We start from the raw sequence: 23,412 nt of genomic DNA, 5'->3' as shown, positions 1-23,412 counted from the left end.
TGTGACAAGCACAGCTGTGTGAATGAAGCTTCAAAGCCCTGATAAGATGCCGCTACTACCCGTTCTTTACCATGGCATAGCACACGTGCAGGGCATGTAACCGTTCAGAAGGGTCGCGAAGCCCCATCCCGACGACTAACACTACTTCAATTAGCTCGCATTGGCCTGGAATTGCAGCGCAGATCGACAAAGCGGATGCATACTTCCTCACAGGTTGAACAGACACGACCGCCTATCCTATCGATAGGGATTGACTTGCCAATGATATAGCGCTCCACGATCGCAGTCCATAAACAAGGACTCCTTCCCCTCTCTTACCCGCTCACATGCTAGTCCTCTATCGCAGCTACTTTGTGGGCCCTCTGCGTCGCCCTTGTTCAACCGCCGAGGTCTGGGCATGCATGAGAAGAAGTCCAAAAAAACCAAGGTCACGGTCCCGTTCGTTTTGATTCCGTCGTAGCATTACACTAGAAAGGTATGTTATATCCTCCTCGCCCGCACCCTATTGCTTTTTCTTCACCCATCGCGCGATGGGTGACTGCCCTTATTCTCCTGCGTGAATCGACACCCATCGTTACAGGAAAGCAGACCTGTATAGCACCGATAGGCTATCCCTACTCTGGTTGAGTCTCTTTGTACCATTATATACCCCTGCGCAAACTGAAGCGTAGTATTCTCGTGGCAGAAGACCACTCATATTCATGGATCAGGCATATCGATGGTATACACAGAGAGAAGTCTGTAGGCCCAACAGCTTTGGTTGATAAGTCCACAGAGTTTTACTTCGAACCCGTGACATCTTATTGTCGGGGCCTTGCTGGAGTCATGAGGGGCTACGCCGTTTATGTGTTGTCGCCGAGTCGCAGGAAGTGGCTGAAATAGATCCCACTTTCTCTCCGGCTAACATACAGCTGCTTTGATTCGTCGGTCCTTTTCAGCACTGTAGCACCACCATCTAGTCTGGCTAGCAGTGAACATGGAGCAGATCAGGTCCTTGCTGCAGCGCATACGTGGCCTACGAATCGCGAACCATCCATCTGCCCCTAGCTTACATACTTTCTCCCCCAATAGAACCACCATTAAACATGCTGAAAAAGAGCAGATCCATAAAGCAGCGCTGAAACCAGCGCCCTACCGTCATCACTCGCCACTCCATCATTCCCCGTCTCGAACAAGCCCTCAATCATCCTCAAGAGGAACGTATCCCAGCCCAGGGACATACACATACCTGTCCTGCGTCTCCAGTCCCATGGTTGGCTCTTCCTGCACATCGCACAAAGCAGTAGGATACAGAACTCTCCTGCCATCGCGACTAAGCTGTATCGTAGGAACCCTGTACATTGGTGTCCGTGTTGAGGTTGGATTCGTGGGAACATGTGGGCCTCGTCCGGCTGGCATCCTAGGCAGATTCACGGACTGTACAGAACGGGGTTTCAGTGGGACCGCAGGGCAGCATGGTCCGGCTTGTGTAGGTCCTGGTGGTGCTACTACACAAGCCGCGCACTCGTGCACTCGGGTGTCAGCTGAGTGCACGGCGTTCTGCGAAGCCTCGACGGGTGAGCTGACCGAGATAGCGTCCGCAGCCGGGAGATGTCGCGCTATAATGGCAGTGTGGTTACCCCCATCAACTGTACCCTTGTCCTGGACCGCGATCTGTGCAGATGCAACGGCGGTAGGAGTGGAGGCAGAAACGCTCGACGGTGCCACGTCGTTCCTGATAGTCCTCAGCACTATACTGTCTATTCACCATCAAGGCTTACGCACCATTGGCTTCCCGTGCGAGTTGGATGATTTGGGTGTGATCCCAGCTCGTTAGTGCGTCCCTCATCAAGACCTTCCGTTCTTAGCCCCGGGGTCTCATTGGTGTATCGTTCACGATTGATATCGTCACCGCGCGCGAAATTTGGCTGCGTGCGATCAGACCAGTCGATCGGCCTGGGCGGTCTTTGGCATGACATGTTTTCGTTCCGCCGCTAAGCAAGATGGGCTGCTGATTGATTCTGGATCCGTGGCGCGTAGCGAGGAGTTTGGATGAAATGACTTGCGATAACAACACGTCCGGGCTGTCGCTCTTTGAACAGTAGACGCCAGCGGTTGGCATGCAGAGATAACATCTTTATAACGTCCTGGCCTGGAACTGGAGGGACGATAGATAACGCGATTGTTTTTGCATCGTCCTCCAGGAATGTTTCCTGATGTGGCCGTGCAACTATGCGATATGCTGGCATCGGGTCGATTACAGCCTCCTCCAATCTTTCCATTCACACGCTGTGTAGGTATATACTATGAAACGTTTCAAGGAGTCATGCTAAGGACACAGAGATCGAGAATAACGATGATTGTTTATCCGCTAGACGTGCCCCCAGGCCGTTTTGCAAGCAAGGAACGCGTCGCGTCTAGGAATGCACATGGAATGCAGCCACGTAAACATTGGAGCTCCACATTCGTCCGCTGCCAATCTCGCCAATCACAGAGCGGGAGGATGTGGTATTGATCATCGCCCTTTAGGTTCGTTTCGGCAAGCGACTCGGCGATTGGGTCCCGTTACTTTGTAGCCCCAAAAGTCGATTTATTATTGCCGTGATAAGATGCCGCGTAGGAATTGAGGTGTTTCGTATGACATCTAGGCTCCTTGACGAATATCCAGTCTACAAAGGTTCTCAAGATAGTTCCACACGACATCACGTGACTAAAAAGAATGACGTTGCCCGAGGGGCAAGTTGCAGATAAAGCGCTCGAGCACGATGCAGCGGGCGAGTACCATGTCGGTATGCGCGAAGCCATAGGCTCTGCTACCACGATTTTCTTGTATTGCAGTCTCCTACGTTATCTGCTACCATGATCCCGCCACATCGTTGCAGAACTGCCAAGAAAGATCAACGAAAGTGTGGAGAGGAAAGATACCCATCCCTCGGCGTGCTGCACCAGACCCCTCGCACGCTCGTGCAAGTGGACTGTCCATCCGACTCGCCGAGATGGCCCAACACGAGACGAATCTCCTGTACGACTTCCGCTCACACTTCCCTCCACGGTGGACGTGCGCCTCCCGCCCCCGGGAACGAGCCCGCAGCCGTCCACCACGGATCCGCCCACAGCGGGGGGATTCCCCCAGCCCCACCACCTAGGGCGCCTAGGGTATCCGCGCCCCCAGCCGTCTCCTCGGCTCGCCCCACCCACTCCGGCCTTATCAGAACACCCAACTCGCGACGCAATCCTTCCTGCCGCGCGGCGCGTTCTTCCTCCGACATGGCCCGCACAACGCGACTCAGCCGCCCCACCAGATCACTCGCAAGCTCGCCCCGGCCCATCTCGCCGAGAGAATCAATGTAGTCTGCATCCAGCGTAGCGTCTTCGTCTCTTCCACGGGCGATGGAGTACCAGCCAAAGCGGAATTGGTAAGACTGGCGGACGGAAAGGGCATGGCGGGCCTAGCAGAAGAGTCAGCCTCCGTCTGATCGCGGGAAGGGAGAAGGGGAGGCGGACCTGCTGATGTAGGTGTCGAATGACGGTGGTCCAGCCCGTTGCGTATGCAAAGGCGACGAGGGGTCCCAAGCAAATGAGGGAAAGCCGCGGGGCCGTACGGAGGAGAGTGGAAAGGACGAGGCCAGTGAGAATGCTGAGCAAGATGAGGGACCCCTTGGTGAGGAGAGCGGGCGGAGTGTAACTATCGATGTACATGTTAGCGAAGGAAGCTTCGGACATTGGGACGGCCTAACGTGATCGACCATGGTGTGAGCCACTGCCAAGTCCCACGCTCGATATCTTCAGCGTCGGCGTTGTCGAAATCTACGATTGTGTCTTGCTGAGGTGCGGGTGCGAGTGCGGGGAGTAACTGATGGATCACATTTCGGGCCGTCGTGGAAAGTCCAACAAGGAAGAAGTATATGAGTGCGAAGCTGAAGATAAGTTTCCACAACATCTTGGGCAAGGAAGCGATTGTTGGCACAGTAAGTTGGGTGTGTGATGTAGACTTTGCGCACAGGAAGGACAGTAGAGAGGTAACTGCCTTGACTGAGGGATTTTTCTCTGCGAATGGAGAGACTACTCGTTTGAGAAGAAATCAGAGACGCCAAAGACGATTCAAATGCTCTTGGAAACAAAAGACTGCGAGCGACAGGCCCCGTATAAGCTCGTCGAGCAAATCGAGCAATTTGAGAGCGTCTTATTTGACAGAGGCGGCCTCGGTCATGCCGTTGTGAGCACAGGGAGCAACCCAAGCAAGACATGATTTGTTCTATTGCAGATAACAAAGCATCACCCAGGTCGCGAGCTCTTTCCGCGAGGCGGGCAGTCTGAGCACACCTTGCAACGCAACTAGGTGATGATACCTTCCCGTGCGCTACGCCCCTAAAGATCGGGACGTGAGCCTGGAGAGGACCGTAGGTCACAGCCTTTAGTAAATGGAGCTGTCGCTGTTTATCTCGACTGCGTGATGTGACCCTATCGTGCTGCATGCTGACGGAGCAACGATCATGCATTCCATTGCGCGGAGACGAGGACTTTGACTCCAGCGCACAAAGCACGCCCTGCGGGATGAGCACGTGGAGGATATCGAGCAGGCCAGATACGAGCGTGGTCAAAATTGGCCGGAAGGCCTTGGAGAATAACCGCTCCCGTAAACTCATCACGCAATTCAAGTAACTCCTATCGGGGAGATGTGGTACGTAGAGCCAGAACACGCGGTGGACACTTGAATCCGCTCCCTTACCACCCCCATGCATCCTACCTGACATGCGGAGGCCACCGTAAGCCCGCGCACCATTCCAAACGCGTGATTTTGTCTATGCCGAGCAAATCGAGCACACCGTCCCCTTACCTTCGGTCCCACAGCTGACTACATGTCGAAGATCCCACGCAGCAGTGGGCATCAATCACTTGTGTTTGTTTCCTCAGCTGCAACCTCTGAGCAAATCAAGCAAAGTCTCTTACTCTGAATTGAGGGGATGAAGAGGCGTGAGCGCGTCGAGCACATCGAGCACGTCCCCGAGGTACACTCGCGTCTCAATATCTGCGTGCACGAGTGCGCACTCCGTCTGCTTCCTGGGCCCGCCTTCTTAGGGCCTAGCATAGCTACACAGAGCCTTGCGCGCGGTCCGAGGGCATCGATCGCAGTAAGCGCACTAAGCACCCTGTGTGGATCGAGGGCTCACGCTACATGGTCATCCAGCATCCTATTCTTCGCACCGTCGTTACATCCATGGGACTCGTGACCGAGGCCCTTGGGCGCGCTTGCTGACATCTCCATCAAGGCACGCTTGGCTACTACTGCGCTGGTGCACCGTCGTCATGGATATGCCAAGTCACTTCGTTACGCCACAGAGCCGCTCCAGGGGAACTCGTTCATTTGGGCGTAGTCTTTGAGCATACCAGGTGCAGTGTTGGGTGCTTTGTCCAGGGCGTAGAATCAAGCGCACGGGATGGTAATACCACGCGGTCTGGTAAATGTCCAATTATAGACACGTTGCTTGTTGAGGCTCGGAATCTGGTCTCCAGGTGCTGAAGGGCCCAGATACAAAGAAGTATTTATCGAATGAACTAGGCGTAGCTTCACTAAGAAAGTGTTCCTTGTAACAATATACATGATGATTGCTCTCACGCTCGCTGAGCCCTTGGCGATGCAGTCGGGGTAGCTTTTCACACCCGGGCATGTTGAAGTAGCGCTGGAGGTACACCGAAGCGTACAACTGTACGTACTAGATTGAAGCTCATCACCTCTGGGCATGCCCACTTAACAGCCAGACGCTAACAGGCCCTAACATGTCCACCATGCCGGGTCTGCACAATCGACCGTCCTTTCAGCCATACCTGTGCGCGGACGGGGATCCACCGGTACGCGAACATTCCTGCCACGCCCATCCATGAAAGCTCCTGTGATTCGTGAGTAACTGGTTGAGTGGCGCACTTTGAAAGTGAAGGAAGTGACAAAGGTGTGAGCTCATGTGTGAAAAGACGGAGGAGGGAAGCGTGAAGAAGAGGCCTGATTTGCAGGGAAGCACGGTCTTGTGAGGTTGACTTGGCTTGGGGGGCGTAAGCTTGCGCTCGGTGATGTGGTAGCCTCAGCATCTCAAGCACTGCGGCCCACCACGAAATGGTGCCATCTATTGTCCACTGCCCGTCTGCCATACTTGCGCCATCCCTTTACCTCCTCCCGACAGCCTCGTGTCCGTCGTCCACCCCCCGGATCCTAGCCCCTCCACTCCCCAATCTCCTCATACTCCTCCTCATCGTCCTCTGCCCTATCCTCACCCTCGTCCCCCTCCTCTCCGTGCAATCCCGGAAACGTCTCCTCGCCCCTCCTCACCGGACGATGCGGGTACTGGGCACACAAGTTCCACAGCATACCCTGCATCCACTCCTCCGCGCCACTCGTCTCCGCCATGCTCACGACGCCCAACCCCTTCAACCACGCGACCGCCTCAGCCCGCACTGCCCCGTTCTTCCCCTTCTCCCTCCCCTTCGTCATCCCCCACGCCTTATCCATCTTTACAAAGTCAATCAAGAGCAACAACCCGCCCAGCCCGATCCTGCCCGCCAAGAACGCATACTTGCACCCGAGGGTGCGCCAGCGTCGCAAGTTGCGCTCCAGCGCCGTTGTCGCCTTCGCGTCGGTGTTGGGGTCGGGCACAAGGCGCACGAGATTGGCGCAGAGAGAAGGCAGGTCCCGCAGCGTGCCGTGCGGCACGTCAGTCACCAGCCGCCAGAACTTTGGATTCGCATCGCTCGCCGCCACCGCGAAGAACAGACAGTGCGCGACGGCAACCGCGTGCTGCAGGCGCGTCGAGGGGCGGAACGACGCCATGAACGCCACGCGCGCGGCGAAGAGCTGCGCGAAGGACGCGCCGGGGGGGTCGGGGGGTGAGTCGCAAAGGACGAGCGCATGCGCGGGGGGACGGGCGATGTGGGTTCGAAGGGCGGAGGGCAGCATGAGAGAGGAGGGGTGTAGGCGGAGGAGGCGCGTCCACCATTGGGAGGAGGTCGGGCCGCGGGGGAGCTTGGTGCGTGGGCCGCGAGCGGCGGGCTCCGTGGCCATGCCTTCTGTAGGTGGGACCTGGACTGAGGCCGTTTCTCCCACGGCTGGCGAAGGGCCAGAGAGGAGGTCGGCCAGGAAGCGGATGTTGTCCGCCACGGCTGCGGGCCATGCATGGCCTTGGTCATGCAGATGTTGGAGGCGCTGTGCAATTAGCAGACGAGATGGTGGGCACGGGCGTGGGCTTACCTCTCGCGCCCGTGCATCACCGAAGAGTATGTCCAGACTCTGGGCCAGCATGCTGTAGTCGTAGGGTGCGCCTGCGTCGGAGTCATCTGTCAAGTAAGCAGGCGACGCTGCCCCAGGTGCTCTGTCTATTGGCGTAGCTGCAGCCGCGCTGAGATGGGACCAGTCTCCCGACCCAAAATTGGGGGAGTGTGCGTCCATCGAGGCATGGACGTCAGACCAGTCCTCTCCAAGAGCTGGCGTGCCGTGGAATTCCAGCAACTCTGGCAGAGGTTGCTCTTGGCTTGCCTCTCCGGCTCGTGCCACCTGGGGTACTCGTACCAGGTTTCCGCGAACCCCCTCTACCCCCTGCCCCCCTATCCCATCGTTCCTCGAGAGGCCGACATTCGACCAATCTCCAACCTCGACGGGCGAACCTTGATACAACAAGTGGTCTTGGCACCTCGACGAAGAGATGGACATCGGTGTTGTCTGCAACGTCTCCGTAGGAAACAGCGGATCCTGGAATGGGTGCTGCCCCCCCAGCCATTCTCCTTCCTGGACCCCTGGCCAGCCGTTTTGCTCTCCGTGATCCGCGGCCCACCATCCGGCTTGATCTGATGGTTTCAGCGCAATTCCGAAGTCACTCGGGCCGTGCAATGCCCGGATCAGCAATGTACGTACCTGGCAAGCTTTGTCGAGACGAGCCCTGGCAAGCCGCAAACCCAAAGATGGAAGCAGCGTCGTAGTCGAGCGGAGCCTGAGGGGTACCGATCTGGTAACCCGAGTCCAGCATTTGGTCATGGTCCTGATTCTGATGCTGCATCGTCCGCATCGAGTGTAGAACGCTAGACGAACTCAAAGCGCGGAATCCGGATCTGCGGTGGCGGCTCCGTGCCTGACATAAGACTGCCCAGCAAGCTTCTCCTCGTCGAGACACCGTCTTGCGCGCGTTCGCTCGCGGTTCACGCGATGCGGGTCGACTTGTGGGCATAACATCTCACTATCTTCAGAGTGCGGCGACGGGCCAAGCGTGGTCCGGTTTGGCCAATCAGAGCGTGCATAGCGGTGGGGGCGAAAAGCAAACATGTGATGGTTTGTGATGGGGTGAATCAGGGCGTCAGCTTTCCACGCAACCTCGCTACACCGACTTTTCAACGACTCTCTACATCTTTTGGCCCCACTCCACCTCTGCCAGCCACGGTCTCGAGAAGGTTGATGATTCGTGAGGAAGTGACACCGCCAGCTATCCACCCTTCCCCTGTAGCCCCCGTCGCCCGCCCCCCGGATGGGACGGCCTCCATCACCCCCCGGTTTTCCCTTGTGGTACGCAAGGTGCAAAGCGAGCAAAGTGAGAGAACGCAGCGAGCTCAGCGCCCAGCAAATGGCCAGACGGTGACATCGAGCAACGCCGGCCGCCCATCCAAGCAAAATCAGATCGCGCGCATCGAGCAGCCCGAGCGTGGCATCGCGAGGCACGAGCACATGCAACGAGCTCGGAGGGGAGTTAACTGAGGGATGGAAGATGCAGCATCATTCTCGTTAGGTTGTGGTGGCAAAAGTGATGGCGAGCAACGGAGAAACTGGGCGACGGGAGCAGCGAGACCGTCTGCGAGAAATGAGCCGTGAGACGCCGCCGAGCCAACCGAGCCAAATGAGCGGCGGAACCGACAGAAGACGACGCACTGGCCGAATACACTGCCCGCCACTGCGCACCCAGCGGGGACCAACTCATACGGCAGCTACCATTCCTGGTGGAACCCCATCGTATATCCTGAAGCCCTCGGATCTCACGCCCTGCGACAATCCTTAGCACTCAAACGCTTCTGATACTGAGAGATTCATCGTTATTTCCATCGCCAAAGCAATACAGCACGCCCATGCACACTTCCAGCGCGCCAGTACCGCTGCCGCAATGCCCGCGCGACCCCTCTCGCACCGCTGCCAGTGCACATCGCTCGCCTCGTGCAAATGCCCCCTGACCACGTTACGGTACAACACGCGCTCCCGCGTGGCCGCCGTCACCCCAGAAGTAGAGGACAGCCCGAGGGCCGTGGCCAAGGACGACGGCCGGGCTCGCGCCTACCCACCTGGCTCCTCGTCGGAGGCCCTCTCACCAACGCCAAAACACGGGCAACTACCAGCATCCTCTCGCGGGCCGGTCGTGGCGCCGATCAGCCGCCTCCCGCTCCACCGCCACAAGCCAAACATGAACAGTCCGCGCATCGTCATCCCGCCTCACCCTCCGCGTCTGAGCTCGTCTTCGAAGCCCCGCAGCCCACTCGCAGCACCTGTGGCAGGACAACCTTCTCGTCCCCGGCCCATGCAGGCGCCCACTCCTCTGCCGGTCGCTGCGAAGCCCAGCACGCCCGTGGGACGTCGCACCACGAGAGCACCCAGCACCGGTCCGTCTGCGCTGCAATTCACGTGCGTATCGCCTACGCTCGAGCTGGGCGCTGGGGGGATCCACATATCGAGCTCGCCGGCGGGCGGTCGAGTGAGGCTCCGTCAAGGTGCGCCGGTGCGTAGGGCGGGCTCTGGTGAGCTGCAGTTGGAGGATGTGTTGCCAGCCCATCCGAAGGCAGGGAAACGTCAGGTCCTCTTTGCGTCGGTCGAATGCGCGGTCGAGGCGCCGATTTCAACAGATGGGCAACCGGCGCACCGGCAAGAAGCCGACGGTCCGGTTGCAGGGCCTGCCAGGTCCAGCGTGGCCAAAGGGAAGGAGCGGATGCGGACGCAAGAAGGTGCAGCGGCGGGACCAGCGGGAGCGGGAGGAGGTGATGTCGCGAGATGCCAAGGAGACGAAGCGGCTGAAGATGGGCAAAGGATCGGTGGCGTTCTTGCCCGGAAAGGCACAAAACGTGTGCACTTTACGCTACCCACTTGCGGATCTCCCGCCGTCGAGGCCAGCCCCCACAAGAGGGCCCGCAAAGCGGCCAGGCCACACCAGAAACCCCGCGAAGAGGCTAGCCTGGAAGACGTCTACCACTGGCTGTGCGCCACGCACGCGGTCCAGATGAAGCACGCGGCGCTGCGCACCCAGGCGCACGTCGACGGCAGCCTGGCGTTGCTCGAGGCCCGGCTCGGCGACAAGCAGGCACGGGTGCAGAGGACGGTGGCCAGCGGCTTCGAGTCGGTGCACAGCAAGATGGAGGGTCTACACACCCAGACGGCGTCGGCACTGTCCCAAGCGGCGATGCAAGCTCAGCAGCAGGCGCACAGTCTGCAGCAGCGCGTCGCGGCTCACGACTTCGAGCAGCGGCTGGGCTTCACCGCGCTGCGGCACAGGCTGGAGGAGCTGACCAAGGGCAGCACCGATGATGCTGCCGGGCTGCGCACCGCGGTCGACGGGCTACGCACTGCCGTCGAGGACGCGGTGGAGCAGATGAAGCTCGAGAGCCGCAGACAGGGCGACGACGTGCGGCGCGACATCGCCCTCGCAATCGCGGCGGCAACGGGGCCGAGCGAGGTCGTGCGGCGGAGTGCGCGGGAGCGTCTGCACGAGCGAGCGCGGCGCGGGGAGGAGCGGACCCAGACGCCCGGCGGCGAGTCGTCCAGCGGCGGTGGTGCGAAGGTGGAGCAGCAGCGCAGTGCGAAGGCGGCCAGCGAGCGCTCCGAGCAAGCGAAGCCCCCGCTGGGTCGCAACCCTTTGGCGGGGCACCAAAAGGGTCCGGAGGTTGAGGAGCGCGTCCGGCAGCTCGGAGAACGCGACGACGGGCAGCAGGCGCGCCTTGAGCAGCTGCAGCCCAAGCTCGCCCACGTCAGCAGCAGCCCTGACAACGACAGCGGTGCCAGCAGCCCCGTTGTGCAGGCCGTGGAGACTGGGGGCGGAGGCGCCAGCGGCGATGCTGCGGGACGAGCCGACGCCAGCGGCAGCGAGCACCCCGAGGACACGAAGCCCCCGCTGCATCGCAGACCGCGCACGCCAGACAGCGCCGCCCGCGGTCCTGGGGAGCAGAGGGCTGGGAAGCAGAAGGCGGACGAGGACGAAGCGCGCCCCGCTGTGCAGGTCCTGGAGAGGGGCGCCCGAGACGCCGCCGCCGAAGCGCGCATCGCCACGCTCGAGGCTGACCGCGCACACGCGCACCGCAGCTGGCGCACCCAGCTCGGCGGGCGCCTGGCCGCGCAGCAAAATGCCGAGCGCTACGTGCGCGGGCTGCAGCGCGTCGACGAGGTTGCAGCAGGCATAGACGGCGGGCCGGGGACGCCTGGGGCCAGGATTCGGAGGGGCGTGCGCGGTTTGCTTGAGGGAGACGACTTTGTAACTTCGGGCGACGACGACGACGACGACGACGACGACGACGAGGACGAGGACGAGGGCGGCGCGAGGCATGTGCCGGGCGCGTTTGACGTGGGGGATGGCGAGGGGGATGGCGCCGTGTTGTCGCACGTCTAGCCGCACGTCGCCCTCGGCGTTTGACGAGGGCGAGGGCGATGGCGAGGGTGAGGATCAGGGCGAGGCCGCGGTGTCGTCGTAGGTGGGGAAGCACGTTTGTACGGGGAGCCAGTTTCCATTGCGAAATAGCGCCAACTGACCACTTCACCACCACTACCTGTACGTTGGAGGTTCACGTGTGTTTTCCTGACAGGCTAAAAGAGAAAGTTCTCCTCTATCTCAACGTAGTAATGATATATTCCACAACCATGGGTACGTGACTCAAGGAGCAGGCTGTCCTGGAAAGCGAGCGCCGCGTACTCCCACGAACACCTTAACGTCCACCATGGCTATCGTTGCGACCTATTTCACTCGTTCCATAGGCCATGGTGATGCTTCGCACATGCCCACAACATGTTCCGGTCGCCACCATCCATGGAGCGGGTACCCAGGGCATCACATGACAGGTCTATTGAAGACGTCCTCTTCCTCGTCGCCCACATCCTCGTCCTCGTCCTCGACGTACGCGTACCGCTGACGCTCCTCATAGGCATCTGCAACGCCGTCTCCAATGTGGCCTTTCCCACCGTCCTCGACATCGCCTCCCACGCCCTCAGCCGCGCCCTCGACTCCCTCCCGAGTTTCGCCAACCATCACCGCGAGCACAGTCAGCGCGTGGCACCAGTCGCGCATCGTCCGCCTCGGGCCCGCCATCATCAGCTGGCTCCCGACCGGCAGCGCCATGGGGTTCGCCTTGCCCCTGCCGTCGCCTCTGCCCTTCGTCTTTCCCTGCGCCGCGGATCCGTCCCCCAGATCCGTGCTGCCGTCCACCACCGTCATGTTGATGCAGTACCCCCAGCAATGCACGTTCGGCCGCTCCCCCCTGTCGAGTGGTACGCGAAATTGACACACGATGCCGCGCGGGTCGATGACGACGTCCGTTCCGTCGCTAGCGTCGGCGAAGCGGACCATCACCATGGGAAACCCGGAAGCGCGGTCCAGAGACACCCACGCCATGCGCAGCCGTGCCTTCTTCTGTGTCTCCTCTCTGTCTAGGGTGTGCTCGGCATCCACGACGCGCGGAGTCGCGAGGCTGGCCAAGACGTCGTCTGAGGAGCGGGCTGCGAGGGAGGCGGCGACGTTGCTGCGTGCGTGGTCCTCGGCTCGGGAGTCTGGGTCTGGGTGCGAGGCTGCGTCGGCATCGCTCTCCCTGGATGCGCGTGATTCGCCGTCTGCGTCGCTGTCAGACTTGTGCCCATCGCTTTCACCTCCCGCCGGGCCTCGGAGTCGGAACGGCAGTATGCTCTGCTGGCGACGTACTGTGTCCTCGTCCTCCTCTTTCGCAATGACCATGTAGTTGCCATTCACGTCATCCTCCCAGCCTCTCGTCTCGATAACGCCGCTACCGTCGTCCCCGCTCATATCTTCGGCGCTGACCCACACCTTGTGGGTCCGGAGCAGTTGGGACTGCCGCTGGCAACTCTCATCGAGGCGCTGTCGTGGTTGCAGCGACGATAGCTCGCCCGTCAGATCCGGCACTACCGGTGGCGCAGGTGCGTCTTTGATGGAAAGGCGTTTCCCGTCCTTTTGCACCTCCCTTGTGTGTGCCCGATACGTCTCGTCCAAGCGCTGCAGGTGGACCATCGAAGATGTCGTGCCACCGCGATACCGTGCCTCGATTAGGGTTAGGGTTACTACGCTGCTTCGACAAGTCCTGTGGTGTTGGTAGCGGACTTCAAGGCATCGCCGAGTTCAGCGTGAAAATGACCATGTCGCAGATGCACCGTATCTATGCGGTCATCCGTCTCGGCACGCTCGAAGCAGACGGAGCAAACATGGCCCACCGCCACGCAATGAGAAACGACGCACCCACCCGTCTCAGCGCACAAACCTGGAAACAGCAAAGATGAAGCCACATCGTCCCGGCGGCGCACCCACCCCACTTCGCTCCATCACCTCGCTGCACCGCTCCCATGGCCTCGCCCCCATCCACCGCGGGTGAGGATTGGGTGCCCCTGAGGGTGGCTGAGACCGTGCTGCAAAACATGCACGCCGAGGCGAAGGCTGAAGTTCTGGAGGCGCTTCGGAAGAACGAGGAAGAGACGGCTGAGGCTGAGGAACGCGTGCGTAGCGCGGAAGACAAACTTCAGCGCGTCACGCAGGCGTTGGAAAAACAGAAACAATGTACAGAGTATGCAACTTTGGCGTTGAATGCGGCCCGCGAGGCAGCGCAAGAATACAAGGAAAAAACACAAGCCCAGCTGGAGAGCGTGGCCGAATTGAACATGGCTCACGGCCAGACGCTGCAGCAGCTCCTGCAGTTGAGGAATCCCCTGCAGCTATATCTCAAGGTTCGGGATCCGGATACAACGCCCACCACTGGCTCGGGGTCCGAGACCACTTCCGCAACGCCGGTGAAGCCTCGAGGCAAAGCCCCGGCACCGTCGCGATCCAGCCTCCAAGTGCCGACCCAGAGCCCGCCAGGTCCGTACTCTTATGGCGTCAAGACGTTGTACCTTAAAGGCGAGCGTCTGCACGACTTCCACCGCATCTTTGACACGAGCCGGCACGAGGATACAAGGACGGTACGTGACCATGTGTTGACCGAACCATTCCTCAAGACCAAGATGAAACTCGATTCAGTCGTATCCATAGCAAGGCATCAAAAGGTCGCCTTGAGTCTATGCGTCCAGACAATTGTTGATCGACACTGACTTTCCAATAGGCATGGCACACGATGCGCTACCTTGCCGAAAGCGCCCTCATAGACCAGCAAGTCGTGCTCATTGCGTACGGCCAGTCGGGTTCCGGCAAGACGGCGACGCTGTACGAAGGCCACAAAACCGGCCCTGAAAAGATTCCCTCCTTTCTCGACTACATAGGCGAGCTTCTGTTCAAAGAGCACGGCGAGCAGAAGTGGTCCATCCATGCAACTTGGATTGAGGTGTATGGAAAGGTCATGTACAACTTGGCCCATCCACGCGATAAGCAGCATCCTCCAAGGAAAAAAGCTGCCAACTCCAACACGTCCAGCGATGAGGTCGAATATAACCGCGGTGGGGCAAAGCCCCTGGATCCCGGCGTTTTCCCCTACTCTTCTCTGAACGACTACATTCTTTATAAGAATACCCGCACGTCTCTTGCCCCAACGACTCTCAACTCTGCCGATGAACTCTCGAAATTCAGGAAACACTGTCTCGCTCGCCGCCACATCGATGGCGGCGACGCGAACGGCACCTCATCGCGCGGCAACGCCGTATTGACCCTGCGCCTGTTCTGCGATGGCGCACCCCGCGGCGCTATCGCGTTGGTGGACCTGTTCGGCGCGGAGGAACAGAAAGCTGGAGATGTGAAACAAAAGAACGAGCGCGGCCCTGCCACCAACGACATCGAGACCCTCGGTAAACACCTGCAAAACCTATCCCAGCATAAAGTGTCTCCTATTCCGCCGCCTACGATACGCCAGTCGAAGCTGCTAGGGTTGCTTGCAGGCATTTTGCAGGGCGACAAGGTCATGCCGGCCGACGGTGGTGAGCAGCGGTACAAATTGCCCAAGGTCGCGGTGCTAGGCCACTTGACCCGGGGTCGGGAGCTTAACAATAAGAGGACGGTGGAGAAGCTGATCATGTGGGGCGAGAAGGGAGATTTGGGCAAGGGAAGCAGCAAAGGGAAGGGTGAGGCGAAGGGAAAAGAAGGGTTCGGTACCGAGTGTGCACTGTGCACGACGATAGAACGGGAAGTAGATAGATTGTCCGAGGAGGTCAGGAAGCTCGAGAAGGAGAATGCTGAGTTGAAGCGTTAGAGGCAGGAGAGGACTACGGACTCTGAGTAACAGAACAGCAGCATAGGTACGACAGCGTGGCTGGGGTATGAGAGTGTCATCCTCCATTCTGTGCTCTACTTGATTCTACTCTTAGCTCTCCTTGTGCGCTTTGCCATTACCCTACTCCTTCTCCTTGCCATCAACCTTCTCCTCCTTGATATCACCCGTCTCCTCCTTGATATCACCCGTCTCCTCCTTGATATCACCCGTCTCCTCCTTGATGTCACCCGTCTGCAGCTCCAAGCGGCCCACCCTCCCCGCCAACTCATCAACCTTCTCTTCTAGCCGCGCTATGGCACTGGGGGCTCGGTTGAAGCTTCCCAGCGTGCGCGCAGCGGAGCGCCTCGGCTCAGGCTCACCTGGGTCAGAGAGCGAGGGCTGGACTTGGGGCTGCTTGCCTTCGTCTGTGTAGGTCGTCTTGGGCTTGGGATGGGTCTTGGGAAGCGGTTCCGTGGGCGGAAAGACGGGAAGGCTGCCGAAGGCGAATTAGCATTCTGCGTTGTCTTGACGGTATAGGGGCCTAAATCGTCTGCACATGTCCAGGGTGAGATGTAAAGGGTGGTGTTTTGGGGGTGAGAGATGTTGAGAACTCACGGTGCGGTGGCCTTCTTCTTCGCGGGGAGGAAGGCCGAGCGCGAGAAGGCGAGGGTCCGGATCGGCGGCTTGGTCTTGCGTAGGGCTGCTAGTGTGGAAGGACCCCGGACGGCAGCAGGTTCCTTGTTCAGTATGGGCTTTGGGGGCGTCCCTGGATTGGGCTGGGTGGTCGTAGTCTTTGCGATCTCGTCCAAGCTAAGCTTTGAGGTGGAACGCGTCTTTGAGGCAGGCTCGGGCCTTGACGCTGCCATCTTCGAGCGAGGCTTGATGGTCTTTGTCTCGGACTCTTCTTCGACGCTCGGCGCGCTGGGCGTCAAACAAAGGAGGTCGCGTTTGTGCGCAGGGCCGTACAGAACGCGCGCATGGGGTGAGCCGTGGGGATACTGCTGCCAGTCGTGCTTGTGGCAGTAGGGCTGGCCACCTGCTGGGAGTTCGCACCTCGTCCCGTCAAGGGTGGTGCCCAGGCAGCGCATTGTTTGGCGTTGGATTTCTGTAGAACAAAGGCACTAGGAGAGATGACGAAGCGGGAGCGGGATTCTGGTACCACTCGCACGTTCACGTTGGATGGATCGAAACTGCGGCGCTTCGCAGAAAAGGCGATCGGTGCAGATGTTAGCATTGGATTCTTATGGGGATGGCATCCATGCGGCGAGCCGTTTGAGAGGTCGCACAGCAGTCTACCGGCGGTGGGCTGAGACGCCATCACCGACAAAGAACAAACATGGACAAAGAACGCCGTGATTCAAATAGGAGCACACTCGCCGCTCGACGGTGACTCCTCGTCCGAGAAAAGAGATAGCGGAATGGCACCACGCAAGCCCTGTCCGCCGGCCGTCGCACGCCCTGCGCGCACGCGCTCCGTGCCGGCCTCGTTCAACTATCGCACCCCTACCCCTCGAGTAGCTCCTCCACGTCCTGGCTGGCTCCATCGCATCGCCAAAGTCCGTGTCACCGTTGGAGCCGCCATGCACGCCCAGCGGCGCAACGTCGTCCGCGGGCTCGCGGTGCTGGCGTGCGCCTATGTTGCTCGGAACCTGCGAGCGTGGGCGACGCAGGAGCCTTCGCCCCTTGTCACTCGGTATGTGCATCCCAATCCAAAGTCGCCTTTGATCTAACCGCCGTGCCCAGCTGGCGCCAACATCCCCAGTGGATGCACACGTCGTCCTCCTACGCCGTCCTAGGCCTCCATCCGCCCCTTGATCCCAGCTGGGTCCCCCCGTACCGCATTGTGCGCGTCGCCATGCGGAAGCAATCAGCAAAGTGGCATCCCGACAATTACCGCGAGAACGGGGTAGACCAGGCTACAGCAAGGCGTATCTGGAGCGTGTTCGCATCGGTACTGGACCATTTCGACAATTTCTACCGCAATCCTGCGTCCATGCGAGCGCGCTGGGGCGATCACGGCGGCCTCTTGAATCCAGTGGACACTGGACTGCCACACTGGAACAACAAGACCGAGGGCGCGTTCGAGGCGCTGTGGGCCCTATTCGTGGAGATGGTGCACGCAGGGGCAACGCCGCCCCATCGCCAGGCAAAGGGTATGTTGCGAACGGTCCCCATGTTGACCCTTTTCTTGCTACTCGACAGCTGACGATGCTTTCCCATTCAGCGCCCCAGACCGAGGCCGAAGCCGCGCTCTACCATCCACGCACCTGGCGCCATGTGATTGAGGGCCTGAATCCCCGTCGCTCGCCCATCCCCCCCTTGGGGATCGCCCGCTACTACACGTGCTTCAACAACTCACCCTCGTACCACCCCATCATCGTGTTCCGGCGATTCCTCAGCATGTTCGCCTTGGTTCCCACCATGTGGAGCGAAGAGGAGAAGGAAAGGTGGGCGGATTGGCTCCTCGACGTTGACTTGGCGCCATACCATCCCATGTGGCAGCGTTTCTTGTGTGGTTGGAGCATGCATGACGAGTAGTTGCGAGAAAGAAGAACAAGACTCGTCGATGTCACTAAAGATTGTCAGGCACGGTTTCCAATCGCCCGGGCCGCCATGCTGCTCAGCGTGGCTGTGGGTAGGGCGGGCTGGCCCCGTGTCGTCAATGGGCAACACTGCTGCCAAGTGCCACCACGACTACATCTGCGATGACATGTTCGTAGAGCATCAAGGTCGATCGCGCAAACTATGCTCAGATCATGCAAGTCGATTCGTGCTACATGGGTGTCCTGTTGCATTTTCTCGATACCGTTGCGAAGACCACCTTTCGCATTTGAGGGACTCGAGCTATATAGCCTCTTTGCATTCGAAATCTAGCTTGAACCCCGTTGGTTGTCACTTTCATCCTCCCATCTGAACTCTTCGCCCACATGTTGCCCCGTCATGATTACGTTTCCTATCCTCCCTACCTCCAGCCTTGCCGCGTCTGGACCCTCACGGAACGCCTTGTACGCCTGTTTCTTACGCTCGAGCGCGGCAGGTACGCCGTGCTTCGCCTCCATGTACTTTATTAGGTTCTCTTTATCGACCACTATCGGACGAGTCGTTGCCTCGACCCTTCCGATCATGAGCGTCACGTCGGCGCTGTAAAGCATAGTGAACATTGTTTGCGCGGGGCCTTCGCCCGTTTTCCATTGTTGACATGAGACGCCCCGGTTCAAGAATCTGCATTTCCACTTTGTCAACATGTCCACGTCGGCGCCCCAAGCGACCAAGATGAGCTTGTACATGCCCTGAACACCGAGCTGGAACAATGACATGGCTTCGTCAAGTTGGGTGGCTAGCGGTACGAGAGACCCCAGGTACTCGGCGTAGGTCTCATCTACCGCGGCGAGGAACTGCGTGAGGACCTCGGCTTCGCAGCTCCCCACTTCGGCATGGCTCGTCGCCGGCTGCTCCCATCGCCGGACGAACGCAAAGGACCGTATGAATGTGATGGCCGGGTTCGTCGCGGCAGCAGAGACTGCGCACGACGTAATGTTTTCGAGCGCGAGGCGCATGTGCAGAGCCTCTTTCGTCACCATTGTCTGGCGCAACGTCTGCATCTCCCCTGCCAGAGACAGCACCATCGTTTTGCTCCCGAGGATCATGCTTTTGTACAATGCCCGCTTCGTTTCGTTGTACTGGACGAAATCGGGCGTGGTGACGTTGGCCAGCATCGTGGGAACCAGCTTGCCCCTGTGGTCAGGCTTCTCTTCGGTCAGCCTGTCCGCGCACCGAGTGATGCTTTGCTGCGTGTACGTGAAGAAGCGCGGCGGGTCGCAGAGGGCTCCGCCGTCGGGACAGGAGAAGGGTGGGGACGGCGGGTGCTCGCTGGCAGGGGAGGCGTCAGTCCCCGCATGGACGTCGGGCGTCGCTGCGAGCCAGGGACTCAGCAAGTAGATGGCCACCAGTAGCGCGCAAACGACGCCCAGTGCGGAACTGACGGAGCACAAGGAACGCGCAGGTCCAGCCTCGCTGCTGGGGCGGCGAGAAGCCTGGATCGGTGGGCCAGCGGGAGCCGGGTCCGCAAGCCCCGAGGGGCCCTGCCGCGCATCGTGTGGAGTCTCCTGCACGTCAGTCCAAGCGGCACGGCGGATCAACGACCGATGCTTATTCTCTCGGAGGTCTCGCCTACGCAGTGCGTCAGCATGAATCGTCGACGGACAAGCCCTTGCCAGGAAAACCTACGGCAGCCTCCGGATGGCCCCCGCCTCGAGCGATGCATCGGCCGCCGGGGCTCTGCGTTCTGCGTACGTGGTACTCGCCATGAACTATGGTGTCGACTCTATTTGACGAGAGTATGGGCGTTGGGATTTCCCGAGGAGGCGAAAAGCAAGGCGAGGTAATGCCGTCCGACGTCCACCGTCCGACGAGCGGTGCTATCGTGCGGGCGGGCACGTTCGTGCACAGCCGCCCTCGCGCTGATCCACAATAGGCATGGCGTGACCCGTGGGTGAATGACAGCTCACGTGCCCCGCACGGGCCGGCGCCGGGGTCGCGCGGCGGCTGGTCGGTAGCATCTACGGTTGGCACGGGCCAGGATCCGCCTCCAATAAGCCATAGCTTCGGCGGGCGGCGTCCGCGCTGTGCAAAGCGGACTCGGGTTGAAGCCGCGCTGAGCACACGTGACATAAACCGCCCGGAAACGCACCTCGCTCGCGCGAAGAGATTGCACTTTGCACATGCTCGGAACGGAACAGACAACAACGATCAGCACAGGAGGTACGTTGACGCATCGGGGCCGTAGAAGGCCCCTCGCAAGTCCCCGCCCCTCGAAGGGATCCATTCGTCCCGAGTCCACGACGACAAGCGAACCGCGTTCTCAGGGTCATCATTCCCCGCAAGCACACGAGTCAGAGGACCTGGCAATCCTCGGGCCACGTGAACAGGTGAAAACGTCGACTGACTCTCTTCCCAGGTGCCAGCGCTCAATCGAGGAACCGCGGATCTTCAGCTACCCATTGACGCATGCCGCGCCCGTACGAGATTGAGATCCTCGCCGGTGCCCTTGCGCAAGACATTGTTCACATCTGCGGCTGGGTCATGGCTTTCTTCGAAGCGTTGCTCGACTTTTGCACGAGGCACTGGGAGCCCCTCAAGGATACGATCAAGGCGTACCACCGGAGGCGCGTCTGGGTCAATCTCGCCGTGGTATTCGTGTCGGCGCTCTCCTTGGGGCTCTTACTCTACCTCGTGGTCCTGCGTGCACCTTCGGCCGTGCCGGTGATGCGCACGTCGGAGCGGCAGTCGTTTGTGGAGGCGTGTGACAGGCAGTTCGTGGACGACCAGCGACGGTGGGAGGCGAGGATGGAGCTTTGAGGAAAGGCGGGGTCCAGGAGAACATGCCCGGCGGATTGTTTTGCGATGAGGTAATTGGCGAATGCGTTTTGGGAAGTCAGCAACCTGCGGCTAGCCATGTCCCCTTGCCAGTCAGAGGACTTCTTTCCTGCTCGGCACCGACCGCACCGGCAGGCTTCCGAACATTAAATGGCAACCAGAGATGCGTGTTTACTTGGCCCATCCGACACCCACCAGACGTACGCAAACGTGGGGCCTTCTATGGGTCTGCTATCCTAACATGCTAAAGCACGAAGGTTTGGTGCGGTCTATACCCTACTTTTGGCCGGATGGGCATGGCCCTCGCTGTACTTGTACATTGTCATCGTTGTAAAGAACGCATTGTATGGTAACCATGACGTGTGTGAAATTGGAGTTGGCTTTCAAGATACCCTTCGAGCTGCTCAGCTTCTCTCGTCAGAGCGTCGTGCACGATGAATGACCGCCCATACAACCAATCGAGCAGCGTCTCTCCACGGCGTTAGGGTGCGAACCATGTTTGTTCGTAAGTTTGAGACGACGTCACAGCTGTTCCTTGGGCAGTCCATGATTCCTGGCACAGACACCGCAGCATCATGCTCCAGGCAGGCTCTACCACAGGATAGGCGCTTGCATCTATCTGCGACAAGAACACTTCCTGGGTCATCTCGCTATTGGAATGGCTCTGTGCTCGTTTCCTGGTGGAAGTGAGCGATTCAATACAAAAGAAAAAAAAATAAAAATTGAACAGTCCTTGGCCAAGCAAGGCCTGATCGGATGCCCGATGGGAGTTTGTGTGGGTACGTACATGCATCGCGCCGCAAGCGTAGCGTGGTTTCACAGCCTCCTGCTCGTTCAAACACACCGCCATTCCGCGAGCCTCGTTTGACTCTCATCAACCCTATTGCGAGACACCTGCATTGTGACGACATTTCGGTCGAAACTACACGCGCATAGTGACCGCCCAGAGACATCCATAATTGCATCAGCATCATCACTCCACTTCAATCTACAAGCAGTCTACATTCGACGCGTCAACTGTCGTGCCAGGAAGCTGACGCTTCATCCCAGCCCTTCACGACTTCACCCCGGGGTTGCATCGGAGACGATGGAAAACGCTCAGGAAACGATCTTACGGCTCCAAGAAGCCGTAAAACAGCAGGCTCGAGCTATCGACACCATACGCCAAGAACAGAAGGATACGGTCGCGGAGAACGACGCGCTTCATCAGAAGACTCTGGACTGGTCAAGGCGTTTCCCTGTCCTTGAGGACCAGAACCGCAAACTACTCAAAAAGAACAAGACAAAGGATGACGAGATTCAGCGCCTCCGGGCTCAAACCGCACACTTGGCGCAGCTTTTGGCTTCGCAGGGTGCGGGCGTGGAGTCCGTCAAAGAAGAGGTCAAGGACGCCAGGCAAGACATCGCAACCACCGCACAAGGCGACGGAACGCCCAGCGATCGAAGCTCTACAAAGGCGCTACGCGATGTCGAAACCCAGATGGAGAAACTCACGGTGGACGAAGCCGAAGAATTGCCTCACACGCACCTTCATGCCATGGCGGGAGCAGGGAGACATGCCGACATGCGCAAAGCGCTCGAGCCGCTCCTCGGTGGTAAGCATCTCAAGCTAACAACGCGAGCTTGGATACTAACGCTCCGGACAGTTGATATCACCGATGAAGTTTGCAGCCGCATCTGTGACGTCGTGATGGAGATTATCGGACCTGAGCTTGCCAAAGCAAATGCTCAACTCAGTGATTGCGTGGCAAGGTGGGAGCGACTGCTGGGGATTATTGAGTTCAAGGTCCTTCGTGCCCCGGTCAATCCACTGTCCGATATGAACAAGTACGCAGACCAGATTATAGTCAGTCTGTTTCTCAGACGGATCCAGAAGGACCAGGGAATCGTTCCTCCATCCCAATTCCCTCGGCCAGAAGATCTCGCTCGTAACAAGGAGGAAGACCTTTACGATTCCTGGAAGGATTTAGTAGCTAGCAAGCCTAAGAGCGAGGTTATTGACTGGGTACAGCGATGGCAACGGGATGAGCTTGAGAGCAGCGCCTTTGGAGACTTCCTGCACAACGCAGAGGCACAACACATCATGCGTAGCAGACACTCGAGTTTCCAACTAAACGCTGTTACCGATAGTAAGGAATGACATTCCAAGCAATGCTATCATAGTGGAAGATGGTACGTGGTACCTGTACTCAGTCTAGCCTTTCCACTTTATGCGTTCTGATATGGTGCCCTACACACGCCCATTATGCAGGCATACATCCGTACGATGCAGCCATCTTGCTCAAATCATTGCAGGCGAGAGGGAAAGTGTTTTCACTGCCTGACACCTTACAGGGAACATGAGTTAGGTAGGTTATGAGGAAGTGTGATCACTCTACTGCACCCAGGAACGTCGCTTAGGTTTCGTAGCTCCATACGAACCGATACCAATGCCCATCGGACGCGATCGAAGTCTTGTTCTTCTACTGAAGCTCACCATGGCGGCAACGTCCAATGTTCTACTACAACACTTGCTGCGTGGAGGATATTAGCGTGACGTCAAGCCTCTCCAACCGTGTGGCGATGGGACCATGAGAGCCTGTGATGGCACCGCCTCCCTGTTCTAACCTACACGGCCGCGCTTCGCACCATGAAGTAAGCTGCCATTCCCTTCAACCCCGCCGCAGT

General features: G+C 59.1%; 10 protein-coding genes across 10 annotated transcripts; 5 read left to right on the top strand and 5 right to left on the bottom strand.

Annotated features, from left to right (window-relative positions):
• Positions 1 to 842: 842 nt before the first annotated feature.
• CC84DRAFT_1173402 (uncharacterized protein) lies at positions 843 to 1,958 on the bottom strand (the record flags this gene model as incomplete). Its single annotated transcript, XM_018180034.1, has 4 exons — positions 843 to 940; positions 1,057 to 1,088; positions 1,229 to 1,714; positions 1,765 to 1,958. 4 exons carry the CDS (start codon positions 1,956 to 1,958, stop codon positions 843 to 845), a joined length of 810 nt encoding a protein of 269 aa, XP_018041485.1.
• A 1,056-nt stretch (positions 1,959 to 3,014) lies between these two features.
• CC84DRAFT_1173401 (uncharacterized protein) lies at positions 3,015 to 4,733 on the bottom strand (the record flags this gene model as incomplete). Its single annotated transcript, XM_018180033.1, has 3 exons — positions 3,015 to 3,428; positions 3,701 to 3,896; positions 4,303 to 4,733. 3 exons carry the CDS (start codon positions 4,731 to 4,733, stop codon positions 3,015 to 3,017), a joined length of 1,041 nt encoding a protein of 346 aa, XP_018041484.1.
• A 1,451-nt stretch (positions 4,734 to 6,184) lies between these two features.
• On the bottom strand, positions 6,185 to 8,018 carry CC84DRAFT_1214367 (uncharacterized protein; the record flags this gene model as incomplete). Its single annotated transcript, XM_018182624.1, has 3 exons — positions 6,185 to 7,171; positions 7,217 to 7,809; positions 7,877 to 8,018. The coding sequence occupies 3 exons, from the start codon at positions 8,016 to 8,018 to the stop codon at positions 6,185 to 6,187; spliced, it is 1,722 nt and encodes a 573-aa protein (XP_018041483.1).
• Positions 8,019 to 9,067: 1,049 nt separating this feature from the next.
• On the top strand, positions 9,068 to 13,477 carry CC84DRAFT_1203361 (uncharacterized protein; the record flags this gene model as incomplete). Its single annotated transcript, XM_018181822.1, has 6 exons — positions 9,068 to 11,543; positions 11,782 to 11,840; positions 12,035 to 12,460; positions 12,624 to 12,865; positions 13,029 to 13,120; positions 13,280 to 13,477. The coding sequence occupies exons 1-6, from the start codon at positions 9,108 to 9,110 to the stop codon at positions 13,475 to 13,477; spliced, it is 3,453 nt and encodes a 1,150-aa protein (XP_018041482.1). The 5' UTR covers positions 9,068 to 9,107.
• A 375-nt stretch (positions 13,478 to 13,852) lies between these two features.
• Positions 13,853 to 15,164, top strand: CC84DRAFT_1203360 (P-loop containing nucleoside triphosphate hydrolase protein; the record flags this gene model as incomplete). Its single annotated transcript, XM_018181821.1, has 3 exons — positions 13,853 to 14,152; positions 14,293 to 15,094; positions 15,124 to 15,164. The coding sequence occupies 3 exons, from the start codon at positions 13,853 to 13,855 to the stop codon at positions 15,162 to 15,164; spliced, it is 1,143 nt and encodes a 380-aa protein (XP_018041481.1).
• A 346-nt stretch (positions 15,165 to 15,510) lies between these two features.
• On the bottom strand, positions 15,511 to 16,457 carry CC84DRAFT_1173397 (uncharacterized protein; the record flags this gene model as incomplete). Its single annotated transcript, XM_018180032.1, has 2 exons — positions 15,511 to 15,862; positions 15,985 to 16,457. 2 exons carry the CDS (start codon positions 16,455 to 16,457, stop codon positions 15,511 to 15,513), a joined length of 825 nt encoding a protein of 274 aa, XP_018041480.1.
• A 330-nt stretch (positions 16,458 to 16,787) lies between these two features.
• On the top strand, positions 16,788 to 17,907 carry CC84DRAFT_1238447 (uncharacterized protein; the record flags this gene model as incomplete). Its single annotated transcript, XM_018183940.1, has 3 exons — positions 16,788 to 17,062; positions 17,113 to 17,522; positions 17,594 to 17,907. The coding sequence occupies 3 exons, from the start codon at positions 16,788 to 16,790 to the stop codon at positions 17,905 to 17,907; spliced, it is 999 nt and encodes a 332-aa protein (XP_018041479.1).
• A 332-nt stretch (positions 17,908 to 18,239) lies between these two features.
• Positions 18,240 to 19,676, bottom strand: CC84DRAFT_1214361 (uncharacterized protein; the record flags this gene model as incomplete). The annotated part of the gene is made up of 2 exons (XM_018182623.1): positions 18,240 to 19,539; positions 19,597 to 19,676. 2 exons carry the CDS (start codon positions 19,674 to 19,676, stop codon positions 18,240 to 18,242), a joined length of 1,380 nt encoding a protein of 459 aa, XP_018041478.1.
• Positions 19,677 to 20,376: 700 nt separating this feature from the next.
• Positions 20,377 to 20,727, top strand: CC84DRAFT_1214360 (uncharacterized protein; the record flags this gene model as incomplete). The annotated part of the gene is made up of 1 exon (XM_018182622.1): positions 20,377 to 20,727. The coding sequence occupies one exon, from the start codon at positions 20,377 to 20,379 to the stop codon at positions 20,725 to 20,727; it is 351 nt and encodes a 116-aa protein (XP_018041477.1).
• A 513-nt stretch (positions 20,728 to 21,240) lies between these two features.
• CC84DRAFT_1173393 (uncharacterized protein) lies at positions 21,241 to 22,677 on the top strand (the record flags this gene model as incomplete). The annotated part of the gene is made up of 6 exons (XM_018180031.1): positions 21,241 to 21,250; positions 21,351 to 21,431; positions 21,476 to 21,524; positions 21,682 to 22,340; positions 22,392 to 22,497; positions 22,593 to 22,677. The coding sequence occupies 6 exons, from the start codon at positions 21,241 to 21,243 to the stop codon at positions 22,675 to 22,677; spliced, it is 990 nt and encodes a 329-aa protein (XP_018041476.1).
• Between the last annotated feature and the right edge of the window lie 735 nt (positions 22,678 to 23,412).

Source organism: Paraphaeosphaeria sporulosa (genome assembly GCF_001642045.1).
Source record: "Paraphaeosphaeria sporulosa strain AP3s5-JAC2a unplaced genomic scaffold CC84scaffold_2, whole genome shotgun sequence".
NCBI classification, from domain to species: Eukaryota; Fungi; Ascomycota; class Dothideomycetes; order Pleosporales; family Didymosphaeriaceae; genus Paraphaeosphaeria; species Paraphaeosphaeria sporulosa.
This window is presented reverse-complemented; position numbering and strand designations above follow the sequence as displayed.